Source organism: Rhinopithecus bieti, unplaced genomic scaffold, assembly GCF_001698545.2.
Source record: "Rhinopithecus bieti isolate Rb0 unplaced genomic scaffold, ASM169854v2 scaffold_5387, whole genome shotgun sequence".
NCBI lineage: Eukaryota > Metazoa > Chordata > Mammalia > Primates > Cercopithecidae > Rhinopithecus > Rhinopithecus bieti.
In genome coordinates, this window is record NW_016804806.1 from 569512 (window position 1) to 588633 (window position 19122).

Genomic DNA, 19122 nt, shown 5'->3' on the forward strand with positions numbered 1-19122 from the left:
CTGTACAAATTTAACTCTGAAAATTACTCTCTTTCCCTCTAGGCCTGAAGCATAATTTTAGTGTGTTTTTAAAAATAATTTCAGACAATCAAATATTTGACCATCTTTTCCCAAAGGATCACTTGTGCATCACTAAATTTTGGGGCATGCATTTCAGGTTTAAGATTCAGAATAGACTTTAGAGGACATCAGCAGTACTTCCTTTTAGAGGAAGTGTCAGGCATGGAGGTGTTACCACTTGTGTCAAAACACAAACAAGAAAAGAACTAATTGCAAGAAATAGTTATTTTGAATCAGTACAACTTCTGAATCATTGTGCATTTTCAAGAAACACTCTTCAATAAAGAATGCTGTTAGTATCCTCCATAGGCCTCAGGCTGTCCTATTATTGATATCAATAAGTTACTGTGACTAGAAAGTGACATTTTAGGAGGCAACATGTGGTGAGCACTCAGGTCTGTGAATAATTTGCAAGCCCATATCTAAATGTGCAGAGGGAAGGCTGCACTTGCTATGCCTGAACTGAAGACAGGAACAAAGGGTTGCACACATTACATAAGGGCATGCTTATTCTCATTGAGTTTTGGAGTTACTGTCGGAAAAATAGTGATCTGAACTGTTTAAGAAATACTAAATGACAAACTGATTTGGCACAAACAAGCCTTTTGGATATACTGATGTTCTCTGTTCAACCTGTCCATGTATAGAAAGGGATTTAGAAATGACTAGACTAAAAAATTTCTACATAAAAGATCAATAGGGTCTAAAAAACGTAAATAAATCAAGAGCATTTGCCAGGCTTCAGATTTCTAACTTTTAATCCAGGTTAATTAAGCAGCTGGGTGCAACTTTGGTTAAATGACTAAATCCAAATGGAAATGCCTGGATCTTCATTTTTAGGTTTTAAGTCTCTCCTTGACAATTGCAGTTGTGGTCTAATTGGTATATGAGTAGGGTCTCTGGCTCCCGTATCTTGCATTTTTATGCCATCACATGCCTTCCTGCCTTATCTCCCCACACACTTTGTCCTGATTTTCATGAATCAACAAAAATGTTTCCTTTCTATATCCATCCTTCTCTTGCCCTGGAGGCAATATTTACCACTTTCATACATAGGCCCCATAGTACTAAGCAATTTTCTCTATAGTATCTTTTATGTTTTATTGAATTTGTTGGTTCACAAGTTGTGATCCCCAACTCCATGGGCTTAAGAGCAGAGACTTTGTATGCTCTGTGTCTGAGTTGATTAGGGGGTCAGTCATCTAATTTTTATAGACGTACTACGTGCTGTCTTTTGTCTTCAGCAAGCAAAGAATAAAGCCAAGTGAATCTCTGACCTCAAAGACCATACATTCCAGTGAAGAAGGAAGATTTGTATAAACACATATACACATAAATAAACAAAATAAGTTGAGCCATTGATATGTGTTCTACAGAAGGTAAAATAGACTAAGGTAGTAAAGTAGGCAACGCTTATAGTGTTGGGGACATAGATGTCTATGACAAGGCAACATTTGAGTAGACACATGTACATTGAAAAGTGGCATGGAGTAGGGGTATAGTGGAATATGTTTCAAGCAGAAACATAGTATAAAATTCCTATTAAAGGAGTGGAATTAAATGTTTGAGCAACTGATAAAAGCCAAGAAAGGCCAGTGTGACTGGAGTGAATTGAAGGACAGGGGGGTTGGGGGTAAAGGAAGACAAGATTGGAGAGGTAGACAAGAGAAAAGTAAGATCATGTTGGGCCTTGGGAGCTGAAAAGGAGTTTATTCTAAACGTAATAAGAAGCCATCAGATGGTTTAAGCACAAAAACGTAACATAATTTGTACATTATAAAGATACTTCTGGCTGTTGAGGATAGCACGGACTTGAGCCAGGTCAGAGTTATGAGAGCTAAGGATACAAGTTAGAAGGTCGTTGCAATTTGCAAGTAGAAGATAATGGTTGCTTGGCACTGACCTGTGGCAGTAGAAGTGGTGAGAGGTTATTGGAATAGGGATTGAGGCATACAGCATACATTCAATAAATTGTAACTGAATGAAAGAATGCATGCCAAATTAACTTCTTACCAGCTATATGTTTTTTGGCTACATACTTAATCTCTTTGAGACTCAGTCTTCTCATATTTGAAGATGATTATAAATTGATCTCAATTTATAAGAACTAAATAAGATAATATTTACAAAAGCACCTAGCAGCCAATATGTATTCAATAGATACTAATTTCAGTTCTCCATTTTTTCTTTTTTTCCCAAAGCAATTCATTGTATGTGCTACCATCAGATTAGCCTCCTTAAAGTAAACATTTATTAGCTTACTATATAACTCAAATTTCTATAATGGTTTTTAATTTACTATTGAAATAATGGCCTTCAAGGTCATTCTTGATCTGCCCCTAAATTGTGTTTCCAGATTTACCTATTGTATCTCTTCTCTCTAGCTATAATGGATACCCACCATTGTTTGCACTTTACCTCTTCGGTTCTACTGACTTTCTCTCCATTTGGAATGGCCTTTCCTCAATTCATACCCTTCAAATCTTCTCCATCCCTTGAGTGATGCCACTCATATCATGTGCAAGACTGTGGTAGACAGTTCACTGTATGTACACAGCCTTATTTCCTCTACACCATAATCTGTAGGCATCAGCCATGTCTCACTATTTAAAATTACTTATTAGACAATCCTTTCCATAAATAGCTATCCTATTGGCAACTATATTGAAATGGTAAAACTTGAATTTGTTAGTGTTTGTATTAGCAATTGTGAAAAATGAAATTAGTTACTCAAAAAAGTCACATACCAAAGGGAACAGTATGTCTCCTCCTCATTCTTCCCAATGTGGGTGGTTTATCTCTGTCAGTGAAAAGATACTTTATTCACAGACCGCTTACTTTAGCATGCTATTCTGGGACTGCCAATTTGTGGTATGACTGTCCAAATACCATACAGCACTGTCCCCTCTGTCACTTATGATGGCCATTTCATTCACCTTCTATTTGATGCCTGTCATTTTCCCCAATGCCTCTTCCTTTACTTTCTACTGTCACTGACACCACACTTTTTTCTCAGCCTTTAATTGGTCCTTACCTCCAGGCTTCTTACACTGATATTTTAAAAAATCTGCTTGGAGGATAGACTTTATAGCAGAGTGGGTGACAAAGTGACTCCTAAAATCAAATCGCTTGAGCTTGATTCCTTTGTGTGTCCTTTTGGGCTGTGCATCCATAACAAGTCACTGTATTTTGCTGTGGTTCAGTTGCCTCATGTGAAACCATGAAGCTGATAATAGTACCCATTTAATAGGGTTTTTACGAAGGTTTCATAAGAAAATATTTATAATATGATTACAACAGTGCCTCCCACAAAGGCAATGGTCAATAAATGTGAGTTTCTTTTTCTTTCTCTTTCTTTCTTTCTTTCTTTCTTTCTTTCTTTCTTTCTTTCTTTCTTTCTTTCTTTCTTTCTTTCTTTCTTTCTTTCTTTCTTTTTCTTTCTTTCTTTCTTCTTTCCTTCTTTCCTTCTTTCTTTTCCTTATTTCCCTCTTTCTTTCCTTCTGTTTTTTTTTTGTTTTTGTTTTTTTGAGTCTCACTCTGTCTGCCAGGCTGCGGTGTGGTGGCGTGATCTCGGCTCACTGCAACCTCTGCCTTCCAGGTTCAAGCGATTGTCTTGCTTCAGCCTCCTGAGTAGCTGTGATTATAGACACATGCCATCACGCCTGGCTAGATTTTTATATTTTTAGTAAAGATGGGGTTTCACCATGTTAGCCAGGCTGGTCTCGATCTCCTGGCCTCAAGTGATCTGCCCACCTCAGCTTCCCAAAGTGCTGGTATTACTGGCATAAGCCACTGTGCCTGGCCAGGTTTTACTTTCGATAATTATAGCACTGTCCTCTAAACACCTTTCAGTGTTTCCTCAAATATCTAAAGAATTATCTTTAATCTTCATTACAAAGATATTCGTTTAATCTTGATTTAATTATGTAATTACCTTTCCTTCTAACCAGAATTGAAAAGTACTTTCACAGTTTGTGCATTACCAATTCCACCTTTGCAAATACCATTTCCTAGAGGTGATAACTTGACTGCTACTTTTTCAACTATCAACAACCTTGTGTTTACTTAATTCCTGGCTTCCCTTTTATATGAAATATTTTGTGATCAGCCCAATCTACAATTATCCTTTTCTCGTTTAAAATATGGAAATCTTCTACTTTAAAATATGTCAAGCTCACCCATAGAAATCATTTTTTTGTGCCTGGGGCATCATCTCCAATCCAAGAGAGTAAAATCCTGGAAATGAGAGTTTGTCTTCAAACTGTATCATGCATCTTTCTTTGGATGCACTAGTCAAGAACATCTTTTGAATGACTGCTAAATTATAGTCCAAAAAAACTCACAATGTTGACAGTCACCTAGGATGCTTGATTATAGGGCATTTTTAAGTATTCTATATTTTTATAACTTCCAACTGTTCATTGCATCTTAAAAATAAATAAGAATTCTGCATCACAGTTAGCCAGGTTGGCTGCAGGAAAAGATTAAAATGTTGTATCTAACATTCAGAAAGACATTTGGTAAACTGACCGAGTACTGCCAAAGCTTTTGTTTAAGCCCTTATCATCTGACGATGATGTTGATGGGCTCCTAGAGTCTCTCTGTCTCTCATTTGGTAACTTCTCCCTTCCAACCTCCAGTGAGACCTTCCCAAACACAAATCTTTCTTTAAGACTCACCTGCTTGAAAGCTTCCCCCACTGTTCTCAAAATAAAGGCCAAATATCTTATAAAAAGACCCTTGACTGTCTCCCTGGCTTTTTCTGCTCAACCAACACTGAAATACTTGCTATTCCCCAAATACCTCATTCTATTTTACCCCTCCATGACTTGCTATATGCCCTTTTCTTCTGCCAAGAGCATCCTTCTTTACATCACCATAGTAACAACTCTAACTTATCCTTCAGACACAACTCATACTTTATTTTTTCTATTAAGATTCTAAGTCCTCTCCCAGGCAGAATTAACTCTCTCTTCTATGCAAATACTATAACTTGTATATATTATACTTGTACTTATTATACTTTCACTTAAAATTTAAAATGCAATCTAAATAAAATTAAATAAATTGTATTACAATTTAATACAGTAAGTGCTATAATTGAGATGCATCTAATGTGCTCTCCTCTTCATCTGAACCACTTCATATTCTTATGAGATGTAATATAGTGGTTTTGAAGAGCAAAGGTTCTGGATGCAGACAAATTAGGCTTTGGATCACACAAAACAATAACTAATGTGCATTTATCACTTACTATCTATGAAGCACCATCCTGTTTTTATGTGTATTAACTCATTTAATTTTCATAATAATCCAATAAGATACATATTGACACACATTTGCAGATGAGAACACTGAAGAACAGAGGCCACTTGGAGTCACGGAACCATCGAGTTGCAGAATCGAATTTGAACCCCCAATAACCTGTCCACAGAGTCAGCTCTCTTAACCGCCATGCCATCTCTTAGCCAATTAACATTTCTGAAATTTTTCATCACTGAAGAATGAGGATAATAGTGCCTTCCTTATTTTAAGTGTAAAATAAAATAATGGTCTCCTACTTTTCTTTCTTTTCCTATGGTTCATTTATTTTTAGAAGTGGCATACATTTATTTGACTTGCTGGTTAATACATAAGGTCTTTACCTTCTTATTGTCACACATTTCAATCCTCAGCATTATAAAAGAACAAACGAACTGTGGCTTTTCTTTTCTTGTTATTCCCTAGTAATATCAGGTTGTACATCTTGGCCAGAGAAAAGTTAGCCTAGTTTAAATGAATGAGATAGAAAAGTTGAATTTGTTGCCATTCATTTCATTTCAATTGATTTTGTAATAACCATACAAAATAATTCTCTGGTTGAAAAATTTACCTTCAGAGCTACTGATTTACTATGGCACATAACAAGTACTTATTGATAAAACCAGAAGAAATAAATATGTGGCTTGATAAGAATGAAGAATAAAATGTAAGTCAAATAATGTGACAATGTAAAATGCTTAGTATTGCAGCACAGAAAATAAATCTTCCTTACACAATACTAGCAGGAAATGTGCACAGACTTCACACTGTTATTAATTATAAAATGTATATTGTTCCACTAAAATTCAGCATTCAAGAGGGTAAATAGGATGTAACCTCCTCAAATTTCAACCAAACAATGGGCTTATTATTCAGGAATCCACACTAAATTAAGTCTGTAAAAACTAAAACTACGCATTTGAGAAGCTAGTTGAAATTCTGGTCAGCAAATGCGAATACAGTATGGTGCCAACCCAATTATTTTTTTTTTTAACATCTGCAAGCTGAACATGTATATCTTAGTTAACATAATTATTCTAAACAGAAATATGTTACAAATTCCAATCAGCTGCTTCAGAAGATTGATTACCTAACTATACATATTTAGCTTCATAAAATTAAGTTTCAAATTCAACATTAAATTTAGTTGTTTTGAAAGCACAGCATATTGTGATTTTGTGTATGTGCAAGTGCAAATGTGTGTGTGCCTGTGTATCCTATTACTGCACATTTTCACATTTGGTGAAAATGTATGAAAATCTATGACACATTTAAGTAGTGTTTTATTCAGATTCTAGTAACACATGCTAAGTTGTTTAGATTTCAAATAATTTCATTGCACTGAAACCAAAATTCATTAATATTTAAACCTTTTATCTTCTAGCTTCTCTGAAATATAGGGCATAGTCTCAGGAAAGAAATTTATTTGTGAATTGAGTTCGGATTTACATAATCTCCTTCCTTACTGTGTTTTGAATTTAATTATTTTCAAAACCATTAAAATGATATAAATACCCCCCGACACACACACACATACACACAAATATGATTGAATCATATAATTATTTATGCTGTTATTGAAAATGAGAGGGGCTTATATTACTCCCCATTAAACAATTTCACTTTTGCAAGACACCATAGTCTGTATATGCCAGTCACTTCCTAATAGTAATTGGATAGTAATTGGGTACCTACTGGAAAATATTGTAATTTTTCAGGTTATATGAATACCATTTAGATTAGATTGCTCTAGTGTTTCATCTAATTTTATACCATCTTTTACTCAGTTTGGAAGTTTATAGTCTGTATGCTTCTGAAGGTACACATATTCTCTCATACTGTTGTGGGAGATAAGTAGATAGTAATATTAGTAAGTACAAAGAATATTTCAGTCACTCAGGGGCATGTAGCAAATAAGTGGGGAAGATGGAACTTAAACTCTATCTCTTGATTCCTAAGTCAGTGTTCTTTCTTCCTCATATCTTCTTATGTCATCTTCACTATGTTGTACTATCTTCCCTGATATTATATTTCCAAAGCTCTCTTTCAGTAATTGTACTAGGGAAATGATGTTGAGGTCCTAAAATGTTTAAGTCCAAGGAGCACGTGAAAGACAATAAGAAACTGAATTTTAGAATGAAGGCCATTATATCAGTTTCTTACAGTCCATTAATAAAATGCACCATTCATTCATTGTTTTCAATATTTCATTCAATAAGGAATGAGAGGAATTAAGTTTAATTTCTCCGAGGAAATTATTTTCCTCGGAGAAATTAAAATCATTAGAAAACAGAAGACCGAATTTACATGATGACATGAAAACTGTGCTTTAAAACTCAATGTCGAGAATATTTGTTATTTTCAAAAAGAGTTCACAACATTCATTTGGCCAACATCGTTGACTAGTACTCTAACCACAACCTGCCTTGCATTTTTAAGAACACCTTACTAGAGCTTTCCTTAATTCCTCAATATTGTAAAATATCCTAACTGAAGCAAATACTGTATCACTAAATCATTTTGTTAATGGCAACTGTAACTTAACATTATATTAAAAATAATATAAACCTTACTAGTTAATAAAGTAATATTACAAAGTAAATNGAGAGGAATTAAGTTTAATTTCTCCGAGGAAATTATTTTCCTCGGAGAAATTAAAAATCATTAGAAAACAGAAGACCGAATTTACATGATGACATGAAAACTGTGCTTTAAAACTCAATGTCGAGAATATTTGTTATTTTCAAAAAGAGTTTACAACATTCATTTGGCCAACATCGTTGACTAGTACTCTAACCACAACCTGCCTTGCATTTTTAAGAACACCTTACTAGAGCTTTCCTTAATTCCTCAATATTGTAAAATATCCTAACTGAAGCAAATACTGTATCACTAAATCATTTTGTTAATGGCAACTGTAACTTAACATTATATTAAAAATAATATAAACCTTACTAGTTAATAAAGTAATATTACAAAGTAAATGAATTTATATTGGCATGCAAAATATTTATATAGCCAACTAGCAATACTTTTCATAGTTTCCTGGATAATTGTATCTCATTGTAGTCATTTTATTGATAGAAAATAACACTGCTTTAAATTTAAAAGCAATACCTTCTTCTCAGTCCAAAGTGTTTTAATAGCTCACCATGTTACAAATGCAGTAGTCTACACCAATCTAAATATTATGCATATTTTATTTTACTTTTTTACTTTGAAGCCAAATTTGTGTTAGGAATAGATAAATACTCTAATTTTAGTTCAAAGAGAAGGATTTAAAATTTGAAGCCATTAATTGAGTAATTCAGGTTTTTAAAGCTTTAGAAATCAACTAGTAGTACAGGAAACAATGGGAATAACACACATTCAACCAAAACCAAGGATTATTCTTGGCTCTCTATATGCAAAAGCTCTGCAGGAAGAACAGCATTTAACCCTTTTCGGATATGTGCAGTTCTATTCGTTGATGAATAAGTTTGTCTCTTGAACATAACACAGGTGGAGCATTAAGAAAGGTACAGGGCAATTCAGACAGGCAGCACAATCAGTAGTACCTGAGTGGTCTGAAAGTATGACTTGAGCCTGGCTGCTTGCCACATTGACCTTTTAGGGAATTATTTGAAAACTAGGGGGAAGGCAGTCTAGAATGTCTTTGACATGTATATAATAAAACTGAAGAAATACAAGTGCCCGAAAGCTCACAAAATTAATTTAAATGCGAACATTTCTCTGAACCAATGATTCCTTTTACTGTGTGGAAATAAATACACTTTACGATTTTCATTTCAGGTCAGAGGCAGTGCAGCTTGTGTCACAACTCAAAAGAGTAATACTTTGAAAACAAAAAAAAAAGATGGTGCTGAAAATAAACATGTTCAGCAGCCATTGTGATTCAACTTACCCAGATGTGCTTTTCATGAGATGGAGAAGGATGGATGGAAAAGAAAAGCACACAAATGTTAATGGATACAGTTCAATCCAAAGAAAGCCATGGAATAAAACAAGAGCATTATTTCAGATGTGAGAAAGCTCAGGTATGAGAAAGACATGGTGCCATTTTGTATTTCATCATGACACACATACTCACTGCGTCCAAAAGCATAGTCAGGTTGAGGGTAGTTCTAATAGTTGACCAATAAGTCTATGTCTTGAGTATGAGCCACTCTGAAACATGCATGATCACATTTTCCCAGCCTCGAGTACATCCCAGGAGGAAATCAAGGAATCTTGGTAAAGGACATTCTTTACCTCAGGCCACTTCCATGTTATTTTACCAGTAGAAACAATAACTTATTAATTGGCACTTGGATTTTTATTTTTATAAGCCAACTGCTAAGGCCCAAAAAGAAAGAACAGTAGACATGTGAAGAGGCAGCAACTTGAAGTGAAGAAAGTCCTTCCTAGTTTGATGAACTGAAAACTTAGATTCTAGTTCTCATACACAATTTGGTCAAAATTATTAGCAGATTCTGGTCTTCAATTTCCTCATCATAATCCCTAGCAACAGAAATGCGTAAAGTCCATTCCAGATCCATAATTTATTATTCCAATCAATGCTGTAATAATAATTACTATTTTAGTAAATATATATGGCTAGTAATCAGAACATGAGAAAGTGTAAAAGTGTTCTATTCCTCTTCTTCCGTGGCCACATTATTTCCTCCTCTATTTTACTGGCAAAATAAACATCAAGTTCGTGCCTATTGTGGCTTTTTCAGTAGTAGAAATATTTAATTATTTGAATAAGTGTTTACAAATGTTGTTTTTTGGGAAAAATCCATAAATTATATTGGTTCACCAATATTACCAGAAATCATCACTAAAACAACATTGATACATATATTGCTTCTGAAGAACCCTTGCTCCCTGGATGTAGCAGAGGCATTGAGAAAATATGGAAGTTAAATAATTCAACAAAAATCCATGAGAATATTGTTTTAAAAATATATTACAAGCATAATAGCCTAATTATTAAAAAATAAAATTGTTACTACAACTCATAAAATATGTTCAATACAGCAAATAGAAAGCAGAAATTCCTATGTCAGAAATTAGGCAAGTTAGAGCATCTCCTTTTTTATTGAACAATTATTTTAAAGAAAAGATTGGTGTGCAATGGAACACCCTGCACATGCCTCCTCTCAAGGCATTCATTCAGAGAAACTGTGTACTTTTTATTTAATTGGCACTTTGAAAAAAAATGCATATTTTGGCCTTAACTCCACAGCATCTGTGGCAAGCTCCTTAAATTTTCACATGAACAAAACATAAATGTTCAGAAACACTGGCATTACACTGTCCCAAGAAAGTTATCATGTTTCTCACATCATACACCCCACAGAAATGAAATTAAGACCAAAAGGATATAGTTTTTAGATGTTTAAAATGGTTTTCTTGTCAACATACCTGTGAACTCTATGATGGGTTCAGAAAAAATAGGCAATTTCTCAGCTTTCCAAGAAATTTGCCAAAAGCATTTGGAACTAGTTATCACCATGGACAACATAATCTTTCTGAGCCTACTAGCTATCTAGGAATCACTTTCCTATAAAACAAGTTGATTAAATTTGCACGCAGTGAAACAGTAATATTTATCAGATGGTCCTTCATCATTTTTTAAAATAAAAAACTTAATCAGTATAAATACCTTAAAAGATAAAATATAAGAGAAAATACAAAATAAACAGAAAATACAAATGTAAACACAAGTTAAAAAATTTAACTGCTCAAAAAGCATTGCACAAATTTCTATTATTTTGTTATGAATTTATATAAATTATCTGATTTCTCATAGTTTTTATGAACTTTCTTCTCTTCCATAGTAAATAAAGTTAAGAACAATTTCAAGCAGCTATATCACTTCAGAATGTTAAGAATTTCACCTCATGACTTTCAAACAAATGTGTTCTGCAAAAGACAAAAATCTATAGTTATAAATGACCCATATTTTGTACTAATATATTATAAACTTCATATAGGAGGTAATATATATTTGCAGAGAAGTTTTTTTTTCTGATTAATTTTCTTATAGTAAATATTGATGCATTCTTTCCTACAGATACTTATTTACAGTAGCATATGGCCTCATTATTTTTCTCTCCATTTCAGAACTGTCAAGGCTATGTTAATAGTAAGAGAGATTCTGTCAACAATAAATATCCTTCAGTTAAAGACCATTGTGAGTAATAGGCAAGTAAGTTTTAATTAACATAAAAAAACAGGTTATGTTACCATCTAATGAATGAGATCAGATGCAATTATTGACATTATGTTCTCCTTGGCAACGTCAGCATATATCCAGTCAGGAGAAGAAGAAATTACCAGCAAACCTATGTCTTATATTTCAAAATGAGAGCCTTCAACTTTTCAGTTTCCTCACCTTGATCTTCCAGATCTCCTACAATTGAATGGACCTTCTCCTGTTATAAACTAGTCAATTCTGGATTGAAAACTTCAAATAAGAAACAATTCATTAAAAGAGTTTTACGTTTGGAATATAATTGACTCTTGCTTTGTAAGGTTCAAGTTGGTGATTCAGAAATATTTTTAAATCAGTTATTAACACCAAATTGAGTAGTTAATGGCTGGTAACTGAAATGGAAAAGTAAAATAAATAAATATTTTTTAATAGGTGAAAGTTGAGAATGTTTAAATGCTGGCGGGGAAAAAAAAAGACAGGAGCAGAAGTTGAAAGCAAGGGGGAATTCAGCACAAAATGACTAAGAAAATGGAAAGGGATGATCTGAGTAAGAAGAGAATAGCCTAGTTTTCTATAATAAGACACATGGGGCAATTGTTAGTATATATTTGGCATCAAGCAATTCAGGGCCCTTGGATGGTTTCTCTCTCTCTGTCTCTCTGTCTCCTTAAGCTAGAATATAAACTCATCAGCAGAAGATACAAGTTTGAGGAGAGTGGAGGTCTCTAACAAGAGTTGCAGAGAGTAGAACAACACTAATGAAATAAAACTCTTGGGATTACTAGGCAGTGCTGAATTTCACGACAAAACTATTTCTAATTTCCCTGCTGTAATTTTCTCCAACAGCACAGATGTGCCAAAATGTACACATGGAGAAAAAAAATCTCGTCGTTGGGTGTGGTTGTTATATGTAGATGTGACCAAATGAAAGTAGAGTGAAGAAATTTAACAAATTTTGAGGGTGCTGAAATTACGGACATACTCTAAGCTAAACAAGGAGAGGGGAAAATAGAAAGGGGATAGTGCACTGGTAAGGATAGAGGTTAAATAAAGATGATGGAAGAAAAAGTTCATAAAGCAAGATCAAAGGTGGGAAGACTGTGATTAGCAAGAAATGGGATGCTTGAATTGGTAAGTTTGAAAGAAGCATGATTTGTGGTGATGACAAGATTCAGAATAGTACCATGAAGAGTGTCTGACTTGGGGTAGTGAACAACATTGGAAGCAATAAAGTTATAAAACCAAAAGGTTAGTTTGTGAATGGGTGATCTATGTGGATATCAGAGCATATCAGGGTGATGTCAAAAACTGCTTAAAATTCCTGCTTAAAGACAGATGATGGGGCTTTACAGACAAATATTTAAGCATGTTTCTAGTGATTCTTCTAAATGAAAGAAATGGTTCAGAAGTTTAAGTGTGGTTCACCATCACATTAAAAATAACTTTTCTCTAAGTTAATATTGACTTCAAATAACTAAAGTATTCGAGACTACTTAAAGGAGTTTAAGAAATCTTTATCGCTCTAAGAATTTTGTTATTCATCTGCCTAGCAAACTCAATACAGTTAAGCCTCAAATTAAAATTTCAATTATGGAGAATCTGAACTAAAGATATTTAATTTTATGCTTGTGTATGTGTGTACAAAAATATACTTAATACACACACACACTTCATATATGTATATGAAGTCTTTTGTATTGAACTTTTATCTGTAAAATCCCGGCAAGAGAGAGACTATACATAATTACTGCCCTTCTTAGAAGTGTGGAGACAAGAAACATTTGGTTCATGAATGGCTCATTTGAAATAACTATGGGAAGAAACTAAATCTCCAAAGATCTTATAAAAAATACTATACAAAGCTTATATGGGATTTTATATTAGCAGGAACAAATTCTAGATTAAGATGTCAGCATTATATTTAAATGTACTTTAATTTGATTTTTTTCATTTAAAAATCCATAATTATTCTTGCTATTAGATTCTCTCTTGTAAGTTTTACTTGAATGAATAATTCAGATTGATTCAAGCACACATTTAAATTCTTTACATGGCTTATTTATTAGGGAACATTAGTATGATTATATCATATCAAACACTGGAATATTATGTGTGGCTAATTATATCAGAAAAAGTCAATTTTATAAAACATCTACATCTTCTGTTTTGAAATCCTCCCCACCCCCACTCTTTAAAAGCATGTTGGTTTGAATACATTTGTTGCTCATTTTGAAGGATAGGGTAGGGGCAGATAAGAAACTAATTATTCTCTAGAGGAAAAAAATATGCTACCCTTTCCAGAGTACAACGAAACTGGGGAATTCTTCATTCACTCCCTATTTGGACCATTAAAAGTTATATAGGATATTCTAGGTACAGTTGAGATTGGACTACATATTCTGTAAATCAAAGCCCTATTCTTAGATACTAAATAATTCCAAGGAAAACTGGGCTCTGGAGATCTACATTTTTGTATAACACAGTGCCTGGAAAGCTATATTTCTTGATGCATAAAAGAAAATAGCAGTTTTTACATTAAAGGCTTTGTGAAAAATATTAGAGATAATGGATGTAAAATGCATAGAACAGTGCATTGCCTAGCATATTACAATTAATCAATGTGATTATTATGTAGATATTACATATAAAATATATAACATCATTAGCACGCAAAGGATGAGGAAAACATGAAGCAGAATATATGCACACAAGGAGATAAGAGTAATCAGAAACAAACAAAAAAAATAGATATTAGGCATATCAAGACCATGAAGTGCAAGATGGGAAGATGGGAAACAGAGAGAGATAAAGCTAGTGAGATACACAGGAAGCAGATAATGTAGGGATTTATGGACTACATAAAGCTATTTGAAATTAATTCTAGGGCTGTGAGGGAGTGATTGAGGGGTTTTAGGCAGCTAAAAAATAAGATTTAGATAGGTCTCTTTAGCTGAATAATGGATTACAGGAAGGCAAGACTAGAAGTAGAAAGACTATTGTAGTCTGATGGCTTGAGCTGGAGAGAAGAAAATCAACAGATTTGAGAGGTTTATAAAAATGCAGTTAACTAGATTTGGTAATAGTACATGGACGTGTGCAGAGGAAGAATTAGGACAAGGAAGAACAGAAGCAAAGAGGAAGCCCAGGTTTCAGGTTTGGTCATCTGGGTAGAAATCACTGCCCTAATTCCTATTATATTTTTTCAGGTTTTCTTCTTTATCCTAGAGTTCTTTCCTTGTCCAGCTTTTGTATATGCATTCAATTATTTGGGAAATGCATTTTAAATACTTATAATATGCCAGCGTCTATATGTTAAAAATTCAAAGATTCTCCTCTGTTCAGTTCTCTTCTGAATTTTATAGGGGATCACAGAATCTCAGGGCAGGGACAATTTAAAAAGCACATAGTACAAATTCTCAGCCAAAAGGTGAATCCTCCATAATCCTATTATGTACATATGCCTGTCAGGTCTATATTAGACATAATTACAGTGAACAACTCCCTTTCTAGGTGGTCAATTTTTTCTTCCTACCTTTGTGATTGTTAATAATTATCTTACAGTCAGCTCAATTTATCTGTAGTAACCCCTGACTTCTGGCCCAAGGTCTTATCACAAGGCCATAAAGAACACGTTTGGTTGTTCATTCTCTTGGCAGCGTCTATATCTTTGTTCTGTATACACCACATATTCCTATTTCTACCAGTCTTTGAAGACATGGCTTTGTGTCATCTCACTAGTATGGTCATGTTCCTCTGAACATATGCTGGTTTTAATACATCTACTTTAAGTATATTTTCCAGAAATGAACACAGTACCCAGCTACAATCTGGCAAATGCATAGAATTTTGACCCTGTTACTGCTTTTATGGATATTGAAAAACATTAAATTATTTGTCAGGCATTGCTCATTTGCCTACTTTGTAGAAACTTTTTTTGTAGGAGCTATAGGTAAATTCTATATGTTCCCCTATAGAAGAAATCAGTAAGTATAGTCTTGAAGTTGGCTGCAGTAGTATAAAAATTCCCCTATAAAATTTCATCTTGTCAGATTTGGATGCCTCTGTAAAAATCATCCTTAAGCATATTCTTTATCTAAAAACTGAGCTATGCCTTCTAGCTTTGTATTTTGCCAAATCTGATGTTCTTACTTAAATCATGTGTGAAAGTGCTGGGTTATGCCACCTTCTTTTTCACTTAGTCCTCATCAATTCATTTGTGAAGCCCCTTTGGTTATTTGTCTTTAGCTGGGAGAATGTCTTGTAAATAAGAACATTAGGGTGCCTTTGGGTTTCTGACACTTTTCTCATTCTCTACAAAGACTTTAAAAAGTGATCATGAACCCTGAAATACTTAAATGCAATAATTAGTTTTCATGTCCATCTCTCTATACGCTCTTTGAAGAACAGAACTATGTAATTCAAATATCAGTAATTTAAAACATTTCTTGGGACATACTGAGGAAAAGAATGAAAAATTATCATTTTCATGTTCTGTTAATATGAATCCAGGATTTACATCAATTAAGATAAATGATACGAATTTATTTAGAAAATGACATTATCTTCTATTATATGTAACTATCTTGATTTTAATTTTCATTGACTAATTTTTATTTTACTCTTTCCAGATCAAAAATATTTCTCCTGGCAGAAATGATGGAGACAGCAGAGGGCTTCTGCTCTACTCTTTGTGATATATTAACATTGCACTGCTGGCTCAAAACAGCAACTCTATTCCTTTTGTGCTGTTTTCCTTCCTCTAAATAGATCAATGTATCTAAGTATATCTAAAAGAGAACACTTTGGTTTCCCTTAGCTTTCTTTTTACTAACAAATTTCAGTGCATTTTGACCTTTATCCTTTGGATATTATTATTACTTACGTACAGGGAATTCTTATAATTGTCCTTTGTTGGAGCTAGGCAGGGCTATGCATGATCACATGGCAAAGCCAACAGCAGCTCTATTTTAGTGAAAACAGAGGAGACAGGCTTCTGGAGTTCCAAGTAGGAAACTGGGACACATTTTCCCAGAGAAATTTTGAAAGCATTGGGTTTAGGTTCTAAAATGTTGTATATTATTATATTCGTTGAATTAGTTGCCCAGGAATTTTTCCGCAGTAATTGTGTCTGTACTAAATAACCCCCCGACTAAAATAAACAAACTGATCAAAGCACAAATAACTGTTCCAAACTAGGCCTTAAAAGGATTTCATCTAAGGACTTTATTTTTGGAATGGGGTGAAGGAGAATATATGTGTTTGTGACAAGGCTGGAAAAAATCTCTCATGATATCTTATTGTCAAAGTTTGGGGAATATCTTGACTCTATTGCTTCTGCAATCTGTTGTTTCTGTAATCTGTGAGATAATCTAATATCATGCAGCTGAACCCTTCTTTTTGCTTTATCTACCCAGAGACAGTTCCTACTGCATGCCTACAAAACAAATTTTTGTGGGGGAAGCACAGACTTTTACTTTCTGTGTATATAGAATACTTAGATGGGAATATGTACTCAGAGCTTCTAACACATCTTACAAATTAAGTTCTGGAATACAGTTCATTTATAAGTTTAATTTGGCATATAGGCACTTAACAAAATATTTTCCATGACATGTATTTTGCTTACAGATATGTATACTCTGAACCTGCCAAACGCCAAAGATTAAAAGTGCAGTCTCAAAACACATTAAAGATTACACACTGAGGAGACCCTCAGGATTGTGATGGGAATAAATTAAGTAAATCTATAGAGCTTCACTTTTATGTCTTTGATATTCTAACATAAAGATTTATTGGTAGTGATTAAGTGTGACTGCTTTCCTCCAAGGATAAACTGTTTCTCGGGAAAGGATGCTGCTGATAGCTGAATCGGGGTGTTAATTTCATTTTAATGATATTGAAAAATTAATTTGCATATGAAATCTATTTTCCTTTAGCAGTGTTATCCATTCAGAATACATATAAAAGTCTAACGTATAATAATATACTATCTATATTGTAACTAAAGATTGAAAATGATAAGTTAGTCAGTATATTAACATTCGTATGATATCTTTCAACTTAAGTTATAAAATAGTGAAAATTTCAGCATGGATATATCCTGTACCAAAAAAATTATATAACGTTAAGAGGCCAGAGAAAACATTAGCAGATAAAGAATTCAGCTAAATATTTCATCATGTATATTGCTGGAGATAAAAAACTATTCAGTGGATATTCTGTCAATTTTAATATGTTCACTTCCTGTTCAGAACTGTCTTGAGAATTAGAGAGGTGAATTACTATTGAAACAGACATCCTTATCTTTAATCCCAGAAGTCTGTGTAAGACTAAGCTTCTTGGAATCAAAGTTGAGTGTAGAAATGTGAATTCTCTAGAGTAACAGATGTCAAATAGTTCAGCCTAACAAGTCTTCAGTTTGAAAATATAAAGTAGAAAAATGAAACAAAACATTTGAATAGACACATACTTATGGCATTTCTGAACACCAAAGATAAAGCAAAAGTAAATTTAAAAAACTGTCAGAGAGAGAGGAAAAAGAAATCCTACATGCTATATACAAAAGAATGGCAATCAATTGATCATTAGCCATAACTAGAAGCAAGAAGAGCCGTAACTTCAAAGTTCTGAGGACAAATTATTTTTAACCAATAGTTCTATATTTTGGGAAATTATCAACTAATGTTAGGTGTAAAATATATTTTCAGGTCTCTAATGACTCAAGGAATTTGCCACTTGCCCTATCATCACATTTCTAGAGACGCTGACATGTGAAACTGGAAACTAAATATATTCCAGGGGAGAAAAGTAAGAAATGTAATGAGATATATAATACAAATATAATTAACACTGATGATTCAAAACTTGCTTAAGCAAGAATGTTGATGACATTAAATTTTATTAATACCCTTGTAAGCTCTTAGTTCTTGATTCTAAAGTAACAGATTTATGAAATTATAATACCATAAATGTTATTTTTAATATTATGTGGTGCTTATACCTGTGCAACTTGAAAGTCTGTGATTAACCAGGTCTTTCTGTGTTAGGTGGATTTAACTATTTGGGGTTTCCAGTTATGCTTTTTTTTCCCCCCACTATTTACCTAAGCCAGCTTTATTGGAAATACGGCTGACAGTTTGATTTCTAATTGACAGTTTTGTCAGTCAACAAATAAATTCGGAACTTAGGAAAAGCAGAGAGTTTCTATTTATTGTGCCCTAAAATACCCAAATATAGTCTCTAAGTACAATTTGTTGAGTTGGACCTCATTCAGAAACACAGGTTTTTTTGGGGGGCTGGCACATGTAGGTTTTAAGTCATAAGGGACCATCTATCATTCCATACAGTGTGATTGTAGCTCACTGTAACCTCGAATTCATGGGCTCAAGCAATCCTCCTGTCTCAGCCTTAGGACATGCACATGCCATCATGCCTGTCTCATGTATTTTTATTTTTTGTAGAAATGGGGTCTCACCCTGTTGCCCAGGCTGAGTCTCAAACACCTAGGCTTGAGCAATTCACCCACCTCAGCCTCCCAAAGTGCTGGGATTACAGGCATG

General features: G+C 33.8%; 1 protein-coding gene across 13 annotated transcripts in view; it reads right to left on the minus strand.

Moving 5' to 3' along the window:
- PPFIA2 (PPFI scaffold protein A2) overlaps nucleotides 1-19122 on the minus strand; it is a 545760-nt gene that overhangs the window by 50129 nt on the left and 476509 nt on the right. For 6 of the 13 annotated variants that reach the window (XM_017870456.1, XM_017870452.1, XM_017870458.1 and 3 more), the window contains one exon: nucleotides 9266-9274. The exons of the other annotated variants lie outside the window; for them this stretch is intronic. In XM_017870456.1, the coding sequence (XP_017725945.1) occupies nucleotides 9266-9274 (9 nt within the window). The remainder of the gene's footprint in view (nucleotides 1-9265; nucleotides 9275-19122) is intronic. 13 annotated transcript variants of the gene reach the window in all.